Genomic DNA, 19,701 nt, shown 5'->3' with positions numbered 1-19,701 from the left:
CGAGTTCATGATTATTATGATCATGGTAATGACGACGGGTAGGGGGTGATGAAGATGATCATCATCATTGTTATCATGAAAATACTGTTGTTATTGATGATGACCATTTCCATACTAAGTAGACTGACTCCTAGATTAAAATCATTATGCCCTAAAATAACAAATGATGGTAATTTGATAATGCCAAGGCATCGCAGGAGAAGAATTGATAATACATATTTCATTATTTTATTACTTTCTCGACGAAAATACGAATACAAGCGAAACCAATCCATTGTTAATTATGAATACGAAAAGAAAAAATCTTACAAATACAAGAAAGCGCCAAGTCTTTTGTTTTCTTTAAGTTCAATAGCAATTCTATTTTGTCTAATGCAGAAGTGGGGTGTGAACAATATATTGAATAGCTCTCAAATTAATTCTTGTCTCCATCAAAACAAGATATGTCTAAATGGAGTAAATAATACATGACGATTTAATCAAATATACAAATCTTTCTCAATAAATACCGACTTCGTATTCTACCCATCATACTTTTATGTATTTAACGGTCCTCAATTATTATTATTCGCCATCTTGTAATTAATCGAAATCAAGGCAATAATCATATTCAATGAAAAAAAAGGTTGACATTGATTTGAATTTTAAAGAATTGACCTATAGGTTCACCTGTGGTTGTAGTATGTGATATAAATTAAACCCAGAAAAATCGCGCCCCAAAAATCAACATTTTGAGGGGGCCCAGATATGATGTATCGGGCAGTTATTTAAAAAAAAAAGTCGTGAGCGATAAAAAATTTAGGTATTTTTATTACAAAAATCAAATTTTGTGATAGAATTTGACATAATATTCAGGATGAGATATATCATATGTCACCATTCTCTCTTTTCCTTTTCTTTTTCTTGGTCCTTCTTATTTTTTTTTTTTTGGGGGGGGGGGGGCAAGCGCCGAAGGCCCCCCCCCCATCTATACGCCACTGATCTTAAAAGGTTTGTGGAATGCCGATTAAAAAAAAAATTCTCCAACCAAGAAGAAACATGTGTATGAGCACATGTTTTAGAACTAAGAAAAGTACATATAGTGTATGCGATTAAATTTGTATGGTACTTTCGGTCACTATATTTCACTTTTTTGAAGCACTGAATGATTATTTTCGAACGCAATTTTTTTTTCTGGGATTCATTTTTGTAAGATATCACAGACTTTTGTAAAAAGTTGAACCTTGCAGCTCAGAATTATAAAAGCCATATCAATGTTAGCCTACTATGCTTTAATCTCCAAGGAGATTTAGTAAATGATGATTTCCAGTCACAGATATCTTAACAGTGTCTGCACGAATTTGATTTTTCTTTTCTTACTGGGTGAGTTTCTTCCTAATGAAGAATATTAAATACGACATGAATAAAAGTTTAATATTTCATCAATGAGACCTTTGTAATGTTGGCCTATGATTCCGAGCTGTCAAAAAACTCAGACTAATCATCAATTTCATCAGCTGCCTTTGAAGAAAATTGACAAGATTTGCCTTTGGTAGAAGATCACCTAATCACACAATCACATACGATAATACGATATTGAATATCAGTGATTATCTGTATAGAATGAATCTGCGTGAAATTAATTGATTTTCAAAATTCCATGTGATTAACTGTGGGGTAGAATAAATCTGTCCTGATTCCGCTTCAGTGACATTCGTAAGCAACGTATGCAGGAGTTCGACTGAGGAAAGAACTCTGTTCCTATTTCTTTCAAGTAAACACTAAAGTTATAAACATTGACCTATATGATGTCGTCATTAGTCCCTAAATAGAGAAGCAACGCGTCCCTCAATTCTCAAAGATCTGTGCTTCGAGAGGTGAGCATTTGGACAGTCTTGCAGGTAATGTAGACATCTATAGACGTAATGAAAATTGCGTTGGTATTGCAAGCGAAATTGGTGCACAAGGACGAAAAAGCTTACTAAATTGCGTGCGATACATTGCGATTCTTTGGAATAAATAGACAGGGCTTCGTGCATGTACATATGTCCTAGAGGCAATTTTATCACTTTCTTTTATGCAAAGACCTTGACGCAATCATTGCCGTAATCAACGACCACTACTTTGCCATCATCCGTGACCGCAATGCCGTTCGGGTAACGGAGACCGTCCTCGTCGCCGTCCACGCGTTTTATGAAGGTCCCGTCTGGCGAGAACTTGAGCACACGGCCGTTCCAGTCGTTGCAGACGTAGATGTTGTCGTTGAGGTCGGTCGCGACGCCCGTCGGATATTTGAATTCGTCTTCTCCCTCGCCTGATGGTGTCACTTCGAGAAGGTACTCGCCATCCGTATCGAAGACCTTAGAATTGGTTTGTAATAATTTCAAAAGATGCAAAGAAACAAAATGTCATATTAGACTTCGAGCAGAGACTCGAAAGTTTAAGAAAAAATGGACCAAAGAGAGAAATAGGGGGGAAAATGACTTGAGAATGACAGCTACAATGGCTGTTTGTAAAATGAGGATAAAAATAGTTGGACGATGGAGAAAAGTAAAAGGGGAGAGGAAAGGACCAAGATAAATTATTACAAAGAAAGATAAATTGGGGAGAAACGAGTACATTCGTAGTTGGAATGGGCAAAGGAAGAAGAATGTTAGCAGATATCAAACTTGGGTCCCTTTCATTAAGACTTACTTTCGTAACTTTGATCATTGTTGTACCAACCATATAATGCTTTACTGTGATTGGCTGGTGAGCCCAGTTACCATAGTAGGCCTAGTTGCCATAACAGCAGAGTTACCATAATTGTACCTTCTATATATGAAACAGACAACTGAGCCCCATTTCACAATGGATAACAACTAAGGTAAATTTGCCATTATCACAACTTCCTTTGGAACCTTGGTTGTCATTGGCAACTGAGCCATGTTACCATGGTCACCCGCTTGTTGTTATTATGACAAATTTACAATTTTTGTGATTATTTGTGAAACATACACCTAGGCTCCGTTTTCTAAAGACATACAATGATGTGAATCTGACATTATTGTAGGCTACGTTATATTGATACCTTGATTGTAATTGGCTGCTGACTTCTTTTTAGATAGGTGTTTTGCTACAATGGCAAATTTACAACGAAACGGACCCTGGGGCTCGTTTCATAAAACTTTGCCATTATGTCAACTACCATGGCAACCTTGATTTTGATTGGCTGCTGAGCCCTGTTACCATGGTAGTTGCAAGTCCTTTATGAAACGGGCCCCTGGTCTGCATTAATTCTCACCTGAAGTCGGTGGTTGTCACGATCGGACACAATCAATTCGTCCTTGCTATTAACTGCCGCAGAGATGGGACCTCTGAAATACCCCAGTGTGTTTCCATATGCTCCCATATCACGCATGTGCAGCCCATCAGGGTCATAGACGCGCACACAATGCGATTCATGGTCCGTGACGTATACGTAGCCGAGGCTGTTGACCGCGACGCCGCAAGGTCGCCGGAGTTCAGCCGCACCGAAGACTCGAGTCAACGTCCCGTCCTGGCTGCATACTAGAACCTGTCAAGAAAAGTGGAAAATCAAAGACTGTTAATTCTTACATCTTTGATGTTCCGTTATAAAATCAGGCATAATGGAGAATGGCAGATGTCAGGGTGATCAATGATTTATCGGCGGTCTCGCAATCCAGCTTCCACGGCTTAAACCCGAATCAGAGCACTTATGCATTTCGGTAAGGCATTAGGCTATCGGTCCTCTGGTTGCTCGAGCATTCGTGCTTACTTATCAGGTAGGTGAAAATAACTACTGGTGGATCGGGGGGTGGATGTGCACATCCACCCCCCCCCCCCCCAGACATAATCAAAATAGGTAATGTACATACGCAGCTTTTTGAAAGCGAGGGCCTTTATTTTTCTTTCTTTCTTTTTTTTGTGCTTGTCAAATTTTCCTCGGGAAAATATGTGCCCCCCCTCAATTGAGAAAATCCTGGTTCCGCCCATGAAAATAACTACCACCCTTATTCATGATCATATCACCATCACGTTTCATATAATAGCTTTCTCTTCCTTTATAAAAAGATTATTTATAAGTATTAAACATGTTTGAAGTGAAAGTCTGGGCCCAATAATTATCCCAAGACCAGACATAGTCTGGGAATTAGCACTTGCCTGTTGATTTCTGTGGTCAGTGATAACCAAATTGTCATCGTTGTTTAGAGTCAGATCGACCGGCTCAAATCGCTGGGCAAAGTTCGGGAAACCTATCTGTCCCTTCGCGTTACCGTCGATGTCGAAAACTCGGATACAACTGTTACCGGTGTCGGCTACGTAGATAAGACCAGTTCGATCCGAGACCGTAACGCCCCACGGCTCACGTAACCTAGCATCGGCCATGTAGGGATTCACGCCTGACGTTGTGAGATTTCCGAAAGTGATTACCTGTATGAAAGAAGATGATCAAAAAGGAAAGTAAAAGGAAATGAATAATTGTCCATATTTTATTGTTCGAAGTGGAAATTTGCAATTATGATAATAATAACAAATATACAACATTAAAGCGCTCAACATGCTCAATACGCATTGTTTCTAAAAAAAGAAATGTGTTGAAAATCCATTTGCCCAATTGATCGTGGGCCTGGCAACCACTAAGCAGCGCAAGGTCGACGTGGCTCTAACACTGAAATCGTTGAACACTAATTGGGCGTTGCAAGAAACTTGCGATCAATTGCAAGTCTATTTTCGTTCCCGAAATCAAGTATATGCCTTGCAATTAATTTCAAATTTTCGATTGATTGCTAATCTGCTCCATGAAACAAGGAGTGTAATCTGATTTGCTTAAGTTAAAAGTGACCAATCAACTGTAAAATTGCAACAGAATATTTGTGATTGATTGCAAATATTTTCTTGCAACACCTAAGCCAGCGTCTATCGCGGGCAGGGATTTAACTCAGGTAGACCAGGTTGTCACAGTGTAGGCAAACGCTCTACCAACTGAGCCAACACACATACACACACGCACGAGGGAGGCTCAAACAAAGACGTAAAACAAAAAGAGATGACATGTGGAAGGCGACGATATGATATGACGTCACTCACGTGCACGTCGACTATGATTTAGGAGAACCGCAGAATGGATGTGCGAGGTTCTCGATTCTGATAGTCGACGTGTGTAAGGACCTGAGGCATATGGCAGGCCAAAAAATGACGTCATCTAGTACCAGTAGTCTATGTCGACGTACGTTTCTAAAAGTGCTCAATAATAACCGAAGACACCAGGGTAGAAAAACATAGGTAAGCAAGGAAACGTAAAGAAAAAAAAAAGAATTGAGAATGAAAATGTATATAACAACGCTCAACATAAGGTTTTAATGTCTATGATAATAATAAAAGGGTGAGAATGAAAATTCATAGATAAGTAGATAGTAACAGTATATCGTCATATCGTGTTATTCTACTTAAAATACTTTAAGGGGGTGTTGAATGTTCTATAGACACTACATGATAGGGAGTGAATCAGTTGATTGAGTGATAGAAAGATCTCAGTAACTACCATTTCATGTCTATCGCCCTTACTGCATACACATCGTTGTCAGAGCACTTGATTACACAACCTATAGCTTCCATACATTAACTCATGCTCAAGTTCCTAAAATTGACTTCAACGTAAATGTTAACCTTGGAAAAAGTCTGAGGTGCAATGTTTCATTTGTCATCTTTGTTGTAAAGACTAAAACAATTAAAAAAATTTCACTCGAAAATCATTGCTTGGTGCTTTAAGAAAACGAATGACAATGCAGTAGCGAGAAACACCGCCATCAAAATATCTTTCCACAAGCTAAGTTACATATGCGACAATTGGACTCCAAAACAGAGATAAATCAATCAATGTTTTTTTTTAAGTCACAGATAATTCATGTTGAAAATGTCTCCATGAATTTAATATTTTTCCAGGGTGCTTTTTATATCCATATAAACAATATTAAATACAACACACATCGAATTTTAGGACTGTTTTAAATAATATATTTGTAATGGTAAGAGCAGTATCACCTGTCTTTCTGGTTGCATGACTTCAAACTCAAGAGGGCTCTCTCCGATCTGTTTTCCGAAGACAGAGACGAGGAGTCGATGTTTTCCCGCGCAGTTTGGTCTAAATGTAATATCATAGTTGCCATCCATGCGGTCACGTACCCTAGCAATGCCCACCTCACCAGCCGGCGAACAGAGCTTGGCCGTCACAGGAGCCCCACCCGTTCTTACCCGCTGTCCTCCAGCATTACGTGTGGTCACTGTAAGACACACGTCTTCACCAGCTGAGATGACGGGCGGACACGACGGCTGAAGTCCGATTGCGATATGCGACGTCGAGGTCATGGTTGGGCTCTGTACTTGTCCGAACGCCGCCGCACGGTCGTAACTATCCTCGCCCACATTAAATCCGATATAACCGTTATCCTCGGTCTCGACACCGGCGGTAAAGTTAATGGATTCTTCCAGCTTCCAGGTAGTATCCCGACTAATATACAGCAATGCATGATCATCTCCTTCGCCATGAAGGTTCTCTAGGACGTTGCAGACACTGACAGTCTTGTCTAATAATCGCTGCTTCGTCTCAATCTCTTCCTCTAGTTTCGCATCTCTGGATGAGAATTCTTCGCCAAGTTCAGCACCGGCTTCTTGTTCGAAAAGTTCAATCATTTCGATCATCTTCTGTTTCCTCTGTTTGATCTGGACGTCGATACGATCTCTGTTCATCTTGAGACGACGTTGTGTCTCCTGCAATGCAACGATTGAGTAAAGATTTAGCCGATATTGGGTAGGGAGAAGCATTAATGTTTGTTGGGTAAGGTTTGGTTCATTATTGGGCAAAATACATTTTATGGGTAACTTTCCACAAAACACTGGGTAAAATTCACAGAATTTGGTAGCAAAACAGGCATGTTCTTTTTTTTTTAGATTAAAAATTCTGAAAACTGAAAAGTCACAACAAAAGGTTAACAACTATCAACAGTACCAGGTACAATCAATGTGAAAGAATTCAAAGAATGAAAATAGAATGAACTTTGCTTATTGATGCAGACATTAACCTTATGCCATAATTGATAAGGCGGTATCTGGAAAATATTTTTACTAGAAATCCTATAAGAGCACCTGTGTCAACCGAGTAGGAAAAGTCATTTGGACTGGTATAGGTATGGTCGAAAAAAAAACATCTTGTGGCCTTTCCTGACAAAAAATCGTCTTCACTCCTGGTGAAGAGCGCACTTGTTCGAAACGTCGAGACAAACTGTCGTTTAAAGAACTATTATCCGAAAGATACCCAACAGTCTTCTCAGTACAATGCTTTTCATGACTATTTCCCTTACATGGTGCAAACGAAAACATCGTTACCTAGTTTCATCATCGAGCAAACCTTTAATTTATCTATAAAATTCTACCTTGAGAATGGTGACCGAGTCTCTGAGACCGGACACCTTTTCTTTGGCCGTAGCTGCGAGGGTGCCAAGGGTCTTCCGACGACTTGTCGCTGTCTCCTGCAGCGTAGCATGGACGTGTTGCGTTGGCGGGTGGTCCTTAAGCACACAAAGACGACAAATGGGAATGTCACATGAATGGCAGAAAAGCTCTAGGAGATATCCCCGATGACTCCGACACATCTTGTCATCCTGCTTGGCGAAGTCACAATCGACTCGCATACCGCTCGACTGCAGGACAGACCAAATAATACTCATTTTATAATTGGTTTCTAAGAATTCTCTTTTTATTATTTGCGGTATATTTGCAATCGTTTATCATTTATTCATTGTAAAGAAGTACAAAGCCTATCTCTTAAAATTGGAGGGGGTTCTAACTTGTTTTAACTATAATTGATTGTCTTATTAAATACATATGCCTGTCAATGTTATCAAAGGAATCTATTTCACGTTTAATATTTGTTTACTAGTATCTTTATATCACCGTGAAGAAATAATGTGGTGTCGAATAACCTGGTTCATACTACCAACTGCAGTGGAACCCATTGTAAAATCTCTATTAACCAGATGTTGCTGGAAACATATGCATTTTGGTAGGTCCAATATCGACAAAAAAGGTGAGTAGAGGTAAATGAATGGAGATGCGTGAAAGTGAAAATGGACAGTCAACTTGCACGAAAGGTCGAGACTTCTCTCTTCCACTGGCTGACTCAAGCTAGCCTTCTCTCATCTGCCCAAACACCCAAGCCTCTCACCTTTTCTGGTTAAGGACTACACTCATTTAATAAAAAGAATACCCTCCCTTCCAACCTAGCTTCCACTTTCTCGTCTTCCACTTCTATCTCTATCAGAGTCTATTCTATTTTCATCTAGGACTCACTAAATGATGTACTGTCAACATTTTCCCGCTATTTTACATATCATCCCGGATATCATCATGGAAACCTTCAGACTTTCAAACATCATCTTACGAGGTGTCATCAACATTCTTACCTGGTGTTCGTCCAGCGTTGTCAACTTGTGGTTCTTTGTCATACGTAGACGACGATGGGCTCCTGCACAGTCAAAACACAGCTCTTCCTCGCAGTCTGTACAGTAATGCGATGCTTCATTCTCGCAACCATGGCACGTCAGGGCGGTGGCCGACGCCTGTCGTTTCCGGCCAATGAAGTCGATGATGCTGTTGACAAAGAAGTTATCGGGGAGAGAGTGGACGCCGCCTTGGGGAAGCTCGTACTCGTTGCGGCAGACTGGGCAGGATAGTTGGTCATTGTTCTTGGCCACCCAGAGCTCAAGACATCCGACGCAGAAGGTGTGTTGACAGGGAAGAACCTTTGGTTTCTGGAGACGGTCAATGCACAATGGACACTGAAGGAACTCACGGTCGATGTCTTCGGCCCGTACTACACTACTTGCCATGCTATACTTGGATTGTGGTCAGATGATTGGTGAGTATACCTGGCGATGGAGAAAGCATGTGGGGAAACACAGTAAGGAGATGATTGGACAAATGCGTTTTAAAGGGAAGCTCGACCCTGATATCGAAATTGCGTTATCAAATGCGGGAAAAAATAAAAGGCATGCATGAGTAAAGATTTAGCGAAGCTCCATCTCAGAGTTTTGATTTTACATAAAGTCTTAATTCTGTGACGCACCTTGTGAATATCTTTCCGCTCATCATGTGATGTAAATTCCATTCTGTCGGATAACTGAAGTGATTCCAGTTCAATGATACTAATGTAATTTTTTTATCATATGATGGACTTTCACTAAGATTTCGTAAATGTGTGGAGTATTTTTACTATTTTTCTTAATAAAAAATCGACTTGATGCAAGGGTGAAGTTTCCCTTTAGATAGAAAAATCAATAATGTTTTCTTTTTTATTACTAGTTAAAGTATTGTATTTTTATTTTAGTACTAAATTCATCTTCAGTTTTTTCCAAAACAGTAGAAAAAACAAAACAAAGAAACCCTTATATTTTCTTTTCTATTCGTTCATCATTGCGGTGATTTAATTTATTCCTTCATTTATTTTAATTACAAAATCTATTTCCAGTCACATCAGCACTTCTTTCAAAGTGAAATCACATGAGATGCACCTTTGGCGACTTTAGATTCCAAGCATTGCCCTAGAGTTCCGGAAAGATATTTGGTGCCTCAGAACTCAATTACACGATATAGACAGACCACAGTCATTTGAGATGGATCACTTTATAAGAGGCATCTGAAGTGGCTATGGAGGGGAGAGACAATCAATTGCGCACTGATAAAGATTGGGGCAATGCCCCCCCCCCCCCCCCCGGGAAAAAAATCACAACCAAGAAAAAAATGAAAGGAAAAATATTGAAATGTGAAACTGCTTTCTAAATATATTGTCACATCTATCACAAAATTAACTTTTCGTTTTAAAAAAATTCAAGATTTTTTGCTTTGCTTGCTTCTTTGACTCATACACCGTGTTTAATTGGTTCTTCAATTTTTGGCCTATTCAGCCACTGAACATGTTGAGGACAATGATCATTATGTGGAAGAGCTCACTATCAGCGGTGGGATGACCGAAGTTGTCCCTTGAATTGTTGGTGAACGAAGCAGGAGGGCACCACGCCCCCATCAAGATATAGCTATGAACGAGGGGTACAAATCGTTCCTAGTTACTAGCAAATGTTTGTAACTTTTGAATACTGTAAGAGTTTGAGATTAATGTGTAGAATTGTTAGTCTATTACAAGAGAACTGTTGATGGGCTAGCGCCCTTGACGTTTTTAAAGTATCATGCGTTCTACAAATCTACGCTATTGTCATTATTGCTAATTTTTCCCTTGCCATATTAATCATTAAACTTGAAATAGTAGAGATTTAAACAAATGTATGTCTGATAAAGATACCTAGAGCATCTATACGACATACACCTTTTGAAAACATGATCACTGAGTTTAATTACCCGTACGTTCTAAAACACAAGGTTGTATAAGGGCCCTGGAAATGATTTTTTTACAGGGGGTGCTAAAGTAAATTTATCAAGCAAAAAAGGTATCACTACAAAACGGAGGCCACTTTGGTCCAGAGAAATTTGACAAGCAAAAAAGGGGGGTTTCAAGACATTTTTCTGAACAATTTTCCAATTCCCACAACTACCAGAATTCAAAGGGGTATGGAGAATAACACACGCAACACCCCTCCCCCATAAAAATGTTGGGGTGCTCTTTGCACCCTCCCGCTTCCCAGGGCCATGGGTTGTATGCGACTTGTTTCCCTTCGATTCTGTTCATGAAAATTGAATATATTCATGGTATTTGAAGATGGTTGGATAAATCGCGTTTTGGGTTTGTTTTGGAAGGGGTTATGAACAGCAAAAATGATTATTAATCAAATATCTCAATCTTTGAAGACTTGTGTCACCTTCCAACTTCATCTAATACTTGCATGTACATTGAAAACAGATTTGGGTATGATTTCGTTAGAACAAAAATTCAGAACATTGACAAAATAAGTCCTGGAAGTTTGCATGATACTCTAAAAAGAAATCCTGCAGAGTTTAAAGGATGCAGTCGTTTCGGAACTCTTTTGAATACATCAATACACCGACTGGGCAGATGAAAACTTCCAATGGCGATGGGGCGAGGAGAAACTTTAGATGAGTATGAGATCATCTCCTGATCATTCTACCTAAACAACATGACTCATACTCTCATTACAACCAAGGTCACTTGCCTCAGATTCACATCTGGTGAAGATACTTCCTGACGGTAATGAATCATGATAAACACTGGCGTTAGGGGAACAGCTTACCCCCCCCCCCCCTCCCCCCTCAAAAAAAAAAATACTCATGAAATAAATAAATGAATAATATTCATAATAATAGATAAATAAATAAATAATAATAATAATATTAATAATAACAAATAAATAAATGAATAGATAAATAAATAAATAAATAATAATAATATTGCATTTATATAGCTATCTATACTTTGGTTTCAAAACGCTTTACATTGTAATTATTATTACCCCGGTCAAAGGATCCATCATTGTTCCACACATAAATGGCCCCATCTCCACTCCCTGGCATAATAAAAATAATAATATTTAAAACAAAAAAATAATATAGTAGTAAACGTAATACTTAAATCTCTCAATGATTAAATATTCAAAATAAAAATGAATCACCAATAAATTGATAATAATAGAACATTGCATTAATATATCATATTAAAATCAACGAAATAAAACTAAACATAAGATAATAGAATGAAATAAATAAATTTGTGAAATGAAGTTAACAAAATAAAATTATTGAAATAAAATAAATTAATATACGGTATAAATGCCAAATCCTTCTTAAATGCCAAATCCTTGACAGAATTTAAGAGATGTAAATCTACAATGTTACATAGATGATGGAAAATGCCTGGTGTTGTAAATTGCTCGCAATATGTTTATATTCTATCGTTAATGGTTTGATGTATTATGTTTATACATTCATGATTAAAGGATCGTATTTGATTTCTCATACGTGATAACAAGACATAACTGAAATGTCAATCGATGGCCGTCAAGTGCGTTGACCTCTATCGTGATTCGAGATGTATTTTTTTAATTGAATCTCATCAGGGGTCGTCGATGCATCTTGCTACACAGTGTGAATAGGGTAGACGGGTCCAATTTCAATAGTTAGGCAATTATCTTTTGTGTAAGAAGTGTTATTTTCATCTGTAATGAAGTCCAAATTTGAACCTATTTTTTAACGTAAAATATTATACACCCTAACAGGGTGTAAAAAAAATTGAATGAAAATTATACACCGCTTACAAGATTGCATCCCTATAGGTACTGCCAGTTTGTGTTAAGGGTGCAAATTTGAATCATAATTTCTTTGTGTGTAGCATGCTTACCATAAATATGTCACAATGATGTTCAATGCAAAGCCTCTCTCCGATAACTGAAATGCATGTAGGCCCACAATGTCAATCGTTTTAGACAACCCATGGTGCTCATCAAATAGACATTTTATTCTCGAGATCTATTTTCGTCAGGGGATATAATGGTCCTCTCTCCATACGTAGGCTTGCACACATAACTCGTCTAATAACCGATTAACCTCTGTCCAAAATACCAGTTCAAAATACCAGGCTATTGTGCTGTACACAGAGACGCAGCAATGTTCAATGTGGATTGTCGTCTCAAAGCTTATCCATAACTATATCCGCAAGTGAGCAGTACTCTTTAACACTGTCAAAAATATCACAAAAATCTAAAATCCATGTTAATTTTCGAGACAAGATCAGAAACAGAAATCCTCCAAAAATCTTCCATGAACAAGAAAGAAATAGGAAGGAGAAAATGGAAAGGTGGTACTTTCTTGAACATTTTGTCAGAATCTATGACAGATTTTTTTTTTAAATAAAGCCAAAGTTTTTGCTTACTCTCTTCGCTCGGTTGCAACTTTGTAAAAAAAAATTATCACATGTCTTTTCTTGTGCCCTTTTTTTTTGGGGGGGGGACTGGTTATGATACTACTCCTAAATTTTAATAAGAAATTAATTCGACTACTTTTAACAGTTTTCTCTTATTTTAAATGAAACGATAAATGAAAGAGTGAATGAAGTAACAAATTAAATTAATGCACAAAATAATAAGTGCCTAATCCCCCCTCCCCCCTCTCTCTCCCTCTCTCTTTATGTTCATCTATCTGTTTTTCTCTTTCTTTATCAACCCATAATATCATAACGTGCGTGGATAATATATCTTCAAACCGGGTGCATGGTATATTATACTTGGTATATTTATTCCTGTATATTAGCAGCTGACGACGTGCGCTGTGGTTGATATAGGAACCAGTTTTATGTGCAATGACAGGCATGCGATGCTGGTGTATGGCCTTGGTATGATCTCTACATGCTTCCAGCAGACGAGAAGGAATTCCAGATATATTCATTTTTTGCGTTGGCTAGGGGGCGCTTTTTTAAAGATGTGATTTGGTGTGGCAAATTTCAAAGTAATGTATCCAAATTACCAAAATAGGCAATTAACAGTGATTGTACACTGTAAAAGTCATAACTCTACTTCCTTCAAGCCCAATGATGCCCTGCTCCTTACTCTTTGGCAACCCAACAAAAAAATGTTTAAAAACATTATTTAAAATCCTTTCTGTTTTCTTCTTACTTTTGTTCAAAGCAAACATTTTTTTTGTTTACCGTAATCCCTCTGCGCCACGGAATAGTTTACAAGATAGATGGCGCATAATAAATGCTGTGTTTATTATCATTATTATGAACCCTATTCCATGGAACTTTGATTTTAAAATATGTGCTAAAATTTGATTAGTTTCATAAGAAAGGTGAAGATTTTAATATTTGAACGTGGATTCGTAAAAAAATATTCTTTATCAGAAGTAAACAGTGCTCATTTCGTCGCCTGTTTGTATTTGTTCTTGATTTTTTTTCTTCTTCTAACTTCACGAATACCAGCAATGGAGGCACCAAGGTTTTCTGATAGAGGAAAAGACGTGATAAAAGTGACGTCATTTTTTTCAGTTGAATCACAGGGGTTATAAAGTTCTTACACTTGTTTTAGCCGAAATGGCGTTTTCATCAAAAAGGTCATTTTCGCTTCAGACCCCTCTTTTCCTACTGTTCTCTTTTCTTTTTTCTACCTCACTTTGACGTTTCACTTTTTTCTCACTACTCAAAAAAACTCTAAGGCCCATATTCTGAACTCGGGTTTAAATTACACCCTGGTTTAAAGTTGTGGTTTAACTAAGGAGAGCCAATTGGGGCTCAAATCCCTAATAGTACAAATCCAATCTATTAACTCATATGATACCCAAATTTTTCATAATTTGTCTGGGAATGCTAAATTAAGTATTTTAATGGATTTTCTTCATTATGAAAGCAAAACATTAAACATAAGAAATATAATATAGAAACAGAATTTTGAATATTTGGCTCCCCATAATTTTAGCACAGAGTTAGGCCATGGTCTAAGTTAAACCCGTCTTCGGAAGACGGGCCTTTGGGTTGGTTGTCCCCCTGTCCCGTGACAGTCAAATCAAATGTGACTAGATACTCTTGAAAGAGTATTCGGACTATCCATGGACATTCGTGTGTCCTCCTAACTCATGTTTGCAATATATTGTAGACCTACTCATGGCTTTATTACAGAACAATTCTACAGGGAAAAAATTATTCTTCCCCGAAAGACTGAAATTTGCAAGCAAATCAGGTGAGCATTTTACAAAGATTTTTATTTACAGTGATCATCACCGACAGGACAAATGTTATAAACTACTAGAAATCCTTGCATCTGATTGGATGAGAGCAAATTAGTCAGGACTCGAAATGGCGCTATTGGTTCGTATCTGCTTTAAAGGTCAAGTCCACCCTAGAAAAATGCTGACTTGTATAAATAGAGAAAAATCAAACTAGCATAGTGCTGAAAATTTCATCGAAATCGGATGTAAAATAAGAAAGTAATGACATTCTAAAGTTTCGCTTATTTTTCACAAAACAGTGATACGTACAACTAGGTGAGTCAGTCGATGATGTCCATCACTCACTATTTCTTATGTTTTGTTATTGTTTGAATTATACAATATTTCATTTTTTATAGATTTGACAATAAGGACCAACTTGACTGAAACATATAGTATTAAACAATGCTAATGCCACATGGTCAGGGAGGAATTAATCGTTGTATCACTTGACAATGAGGAGAAAATTAGAATATTTCATATTTCCTATAATAAATAAAAAAGAAATAGTGAGTGGGTGACGTCATAATCTCCTCATTTGCATATCAGCAGAATGTGCATATAACTGTCTTATGAAATTAAGCGAAACTTTAAAATGTCATAACTTTCTTATTTTACATCCGATTTTGATGAAATTTACAGTGTTATGCTTGTTGGATTTTCCCTTTTTATTCAAATCAACTTTTTGTTGGGGTGAACTTGTCCTTTAATGACATAGCTTATGAGAACGTTATTACGCAAATAATAAGCTCATTTTTGCAAATGAATTTGAACAAAAAAGGTCATAAAATTTATAATCTCTGCCTCAAGACTTTAAGATCTAGTTGTTCGACCAGAATTTGTCATGTTTTGCAAACGATGGAGAGTATCTATGAAAAGGGTATATATCCATTGCTTTATTTCATCCTCTCGAATCATTCAACTGACACGTCACTTTAAACTAACAGTACTTCTGTAAAATGCTGCCAGGCTATTAGTATCTTTAGGGACATACTTATTTCTCTTCATGCATTGCCTGTCATAGCACCATAATACCCGTTCCTGTTTTCACCCTTAATCTTAATCTTTGTGGAAGCCTCGTGATGTAGCGGTTCTGACTCTCGTCTTGTAATCAGAGGGTCGTGGCTTTGAATCCCACCATGGCCTAGCGTCCTTTGGCAAGGCGTTAATCCACACTTTGCCACTCTCGACCCAGGTGTTAAATGGGTAACCGGTAGGATGAGAAAACCTATGTTGCATGCCTAGCAATTGAGTCTTGGAACTCTTGTTAGAATGCCCCCAGGGAGGGGAGGAGGTGCATACATTGTATGCAGGTATGCCAGGATCCAATGAGCGGGGTAATAATGTATCTGTAAAGCGCTTTAATAGAGACGTCGCGAATCGGCTGAAAAGCACCATTGTTACATAATAGACTGTGTATTCAAAACCACTGAAGCGAGACCAATGACATTATTTTATAGAAGTTAGAACATGACATGAGCTCCTTAGTTCCATACGTTTCATTGAGAATAATCTTTATAATTATTAATTTAGCCGCATTTCATCGGGACATTTTATGGGACGCGCTGTATGATAGCAAATAACACATTTTACAGTTTTCTTCTTCTTTGTAATTTTTTAATCTTTATAATGAAACTTCGAGCCACCCCCCCCCCCCCCCACCTGCTGTATGAAAGCAATCGTCGTCCATTTCATGCATGAAGATAATTCTGATGAATATAATCGGGAACAAAATTATTGTATTTCTTTTAGCATTTTATTTTAGTTTTGTGGGGAGGGGTTCGGCGAGACTTTCGTATAACAATGTTAAATGATACTGCCCTTCCCAAATAATTTTTAAAGTACATTGTCATGAACAAACTTTTAAGACTGGAAACAACTTTTTATGCAATAATTGCTACTATACAGTCACTGATCATACTTTATTTACCCTCAATATGTATGTAAGGGGGATTTTTTTTATCAATTATCAATGCGTTTCCGAGAGGAGTAAATCAGAATGATAAGAAATATAAACAAACGCGGTGAATGACTAGTATTCAAACAACAAATGATACATAAATCATTCACTTAACAATACATTAAGAACTCGATTAAGACTAATCTTCGACGACCCCTGCCCCCCCCCCCCCCCCCCCCCTCTCTCTCTCTGTCCCTGTTCTAGACTCAGACGTCAGGTAGATGCAAAGCGAAGAACGTTCAGATGACTTGAAATGATAATTTTTCACTTTTGATTATTCTAAGTATCTACAATAAGCATTGACCTATGTATGCATCCAAGTTTAACTCGGGTTATAGCTGCATTACCAAGAGATATATATCCGCGCACTTCCAACTAAGCGTGTTAGTATGTTCACATCTACATACGAGAAGAATATACGTACTTACCTAAGATTCTTGAAGAAATTATTCACATCTGCCGCAAAAGAAGTCAATTACATCCAGGTTTATATCCATTATATAAATACAGTACAGTCAGTCATTTAAAGGGATATTATGTACACACACGCACACACAATCCAATATACAGACTTGATTATGAAGTATATTAACTATGTGAAAACTATATACACGGAACTAGTAAGTTCCAACGCGGTATCAGTCTTCCACCTATGCTATACCATGTCGATGTACGTTATCCACACTCGCATTATCTACCAGTATACATGGGAAGTCAACATCTACTTTTGTCGTTGTTGTTTAATAGATTACTTTAACCCTGGAGCTCATGGTGACTTGGAGTGCGGTGGATAGCCGTGACATACGACTCCGCTCGGGCCAGATGAGAGACGATGAAGTACGCATGCGCTTGAATTCGCGGCACGTGAATCACGCAGTTGATTTATGTGTGTTTGAAACTATCGTCTGCAAGATGGAAGTGAGGGGATGAATTCGAGTGCCAATGGGTCATATGTGCACACTCAATTTTCAGGTAGTGCGATGCTATATTGTCTTCTGTGATAAAATGTTACGTATTTGCTTAATATCTTGCAAGAGATATTCCATGTATAATACATGGCATACATTGTTCCGCCCGGCAGGGGGCAAAGTATAGTACCTAGCAACCCGCCCCCCCCCCCCCCCCTGCACAAATAACACCTAACCTCAACACACATTAGCGCGCGCACCCTCACACACATACACACACATGTAAACATCCACTGTGCTTCCTAGAAATAAATATGATTAATAATAGCATGAGTCTTCGATTAATAATGGTCTAGACTAGAAAATTGAGTGAAAAATTCACTCTTTGGAGGGAGTGAATTAGATTGAACTAGATTAAAAATGGCTTTCATTTGATGAGTGAATTCCCCAATTTTGACGTAAAATTTGCATGAACATTTTTAATTATGTTGACTGTAAATTCACTCCAAATTTAGTGACCATTGACGTGACTACCAAGGGGAGTGAAACGCGAGTTTGAATTCCCTCATTTTATTTTAAAGTACAATGGACTGAGATCATCAGCTGTATGCCATAACGAGGGAGAGAAACATCTCATTTTTCCAGAACCATTTCCAAATAAATTACCTTTATCATTAAGCTTGTTCAAGTCAAAGTGTCACATTCTCTTTCAATAGCATCGGCTAAAGTCCTAAACCATGAATTCCCAGTTTCTTACCCACAATGCAACATCTTTCCTGTAATTTTAATGTTTATATCCACTTCATTGATAACACATAAATTTCCTCTAATTTTTACCACACTCATATCAAAGTATATTCATAGAAAATATTTTTGTAAAGAAATCATAATTTCAAAGAAAATAAATTATAATATTCCAGTTTTTCGACACAAACCTGACAAAATGTTTTTGTCTCACCTGACGAAGTTCGACAGAGACCTATAGTAATCACTTTTCCTGTTAGTCTGTTAGTCCGCTAGTCTGTTCGAAAATGTTAAAGTCTGTGATTAACTTGCTCCCATTTTTTTTTTCACATTGCAGTTTAATGAATGAAGACAATGCTTATTCATTTTTAATTTTCTTTACTAAAAAACGACCACAGCTGAAGTAAGGGTTCCATGAGCCTAATCACAACAGGAGGGCTAAAGATATTCGTTCGACCCAACCCATTCGAATTTTTTTCAATTTGATATTGCTGATTGACAAAGGTGTATGAATATCATTGAAAAAATCTAACACTATTTCTAAAAATGGTAACTACAAACTTCCTTTTCCCAAATTGGGAAGATATAAAATGACTATGACTATTTTTTGGTTGGCGGAAGAATTAGGGCTATTTACTGTTTCAGTTGATAAATTTGACCCCATCATAGTTATCTTCATAACTTGCGATTTATTTTTTAAATGAGCCGGCTACGATACCCATTCCTGGTCAGATATGGAATGTCAGATATGTATCCTTTCCAATGGTAGTAAACACTCCACCCTCTAATTTCACGTTTATTTTTTATGAATTTTTTAAAAGTGCCAATTAACACACAAGTCTATGGGGAATGTTTTACGCGCGTGACGCCTATATATTTTTTTTTGAATAATGGAGAAGAGAATATATGGAGAAGAGAAATATAGGAGAGCGCCATCTTTATAGGCTCGAAGACTGACAGTGATTTAGGTCTTGGACATGTCGGAAGGACGTGATAGAGAAATGATTACCGAGCCCGTGGATGATGATGGTGACCATGAAAGTTGTGATGATTTTTTATAGTGTTATAGTGACAAGTATTCCATTCATCAATCTTGTAGCACTGAATGCTCGGCTTTGAAATCATTTTTTTAATAACATGTTTACATATTGTGCCTGTACATATTATTTATTGCTGTATTATATCTTGTTCATTACTTACCTATAATATTTTCAATATTAATATTAGTTGTTGCTCTTTTGTTAACAGGGCCACATGGAAGACCACCAAATTGGTGATATGTACCACCCTGTATAAATATCAGAAAAAATAATAATAATAACAATTTATTCATTGCCGTGGTATCCGTCGATAGCATTTAATTGATTAATAGGCAGATGAGCGCAGTTCATT

At 37.5% G+C, this 19,701-nt stretch overlaps 1 protein-coding gene across 1 annotated transcript; it reads right to left on the bottom strand.

Annotated features, from left to right (window-relative positions):
• Positions 1 to 205: 205 nt before the first annotated feature.
• LOC129278619 (tripartite motif-containing protein 2-like) lies at positions 206 to 17,496 on the bottom strand. Its single transcript, XM_054914764.2, has 7 exons — positions 17,086 to 17,496; positions 8,442 to 8,906; positions 7,413 to 7,679; positions 6,025 to 6,750; positions 4,144 to 4,413; positions 3,263 to 3,535; positions 206 to 2,339 (listed from the first exon to the last, which is right to left on the bottom strand). Exons 2-7 carry the CDS (start codon positions 8,865 to 8,867, stop codon positions 2,055 to 2,057), a joined length of 2,247 nt encoding a protein of 748 aa, XP_054770739.2. The 5' UTR covers positions 8,868 to 8,906; positions 17,086 to 17,496; the 3' UTR covers positions 206 to 2,054.
• Between the last annotated feature and the right edge of the window lie 2,205 nt (positions 17,497 to 19,701).

Source organism: Lytechinus pictus, chromosome 16 (assembly GCF_037042905.1).
Source record: "Lytechinus pictus isolate F3 Inbred chromosome 16, Lp3.0, whole genome shotgun sequence".
Taxonomy (NCBI): Eukaryota; Metazoa; Echinodermata; class Echinoidea; order Temnopleuroida; family Toxopneustidae; genus Lytechinus; species Lytechinus pictus.
The sequence above is the reverse complement of the archived record's forward strand: the minus strand, read 5'-3'. Positions and strand labels throughout refer to the sequence as shown.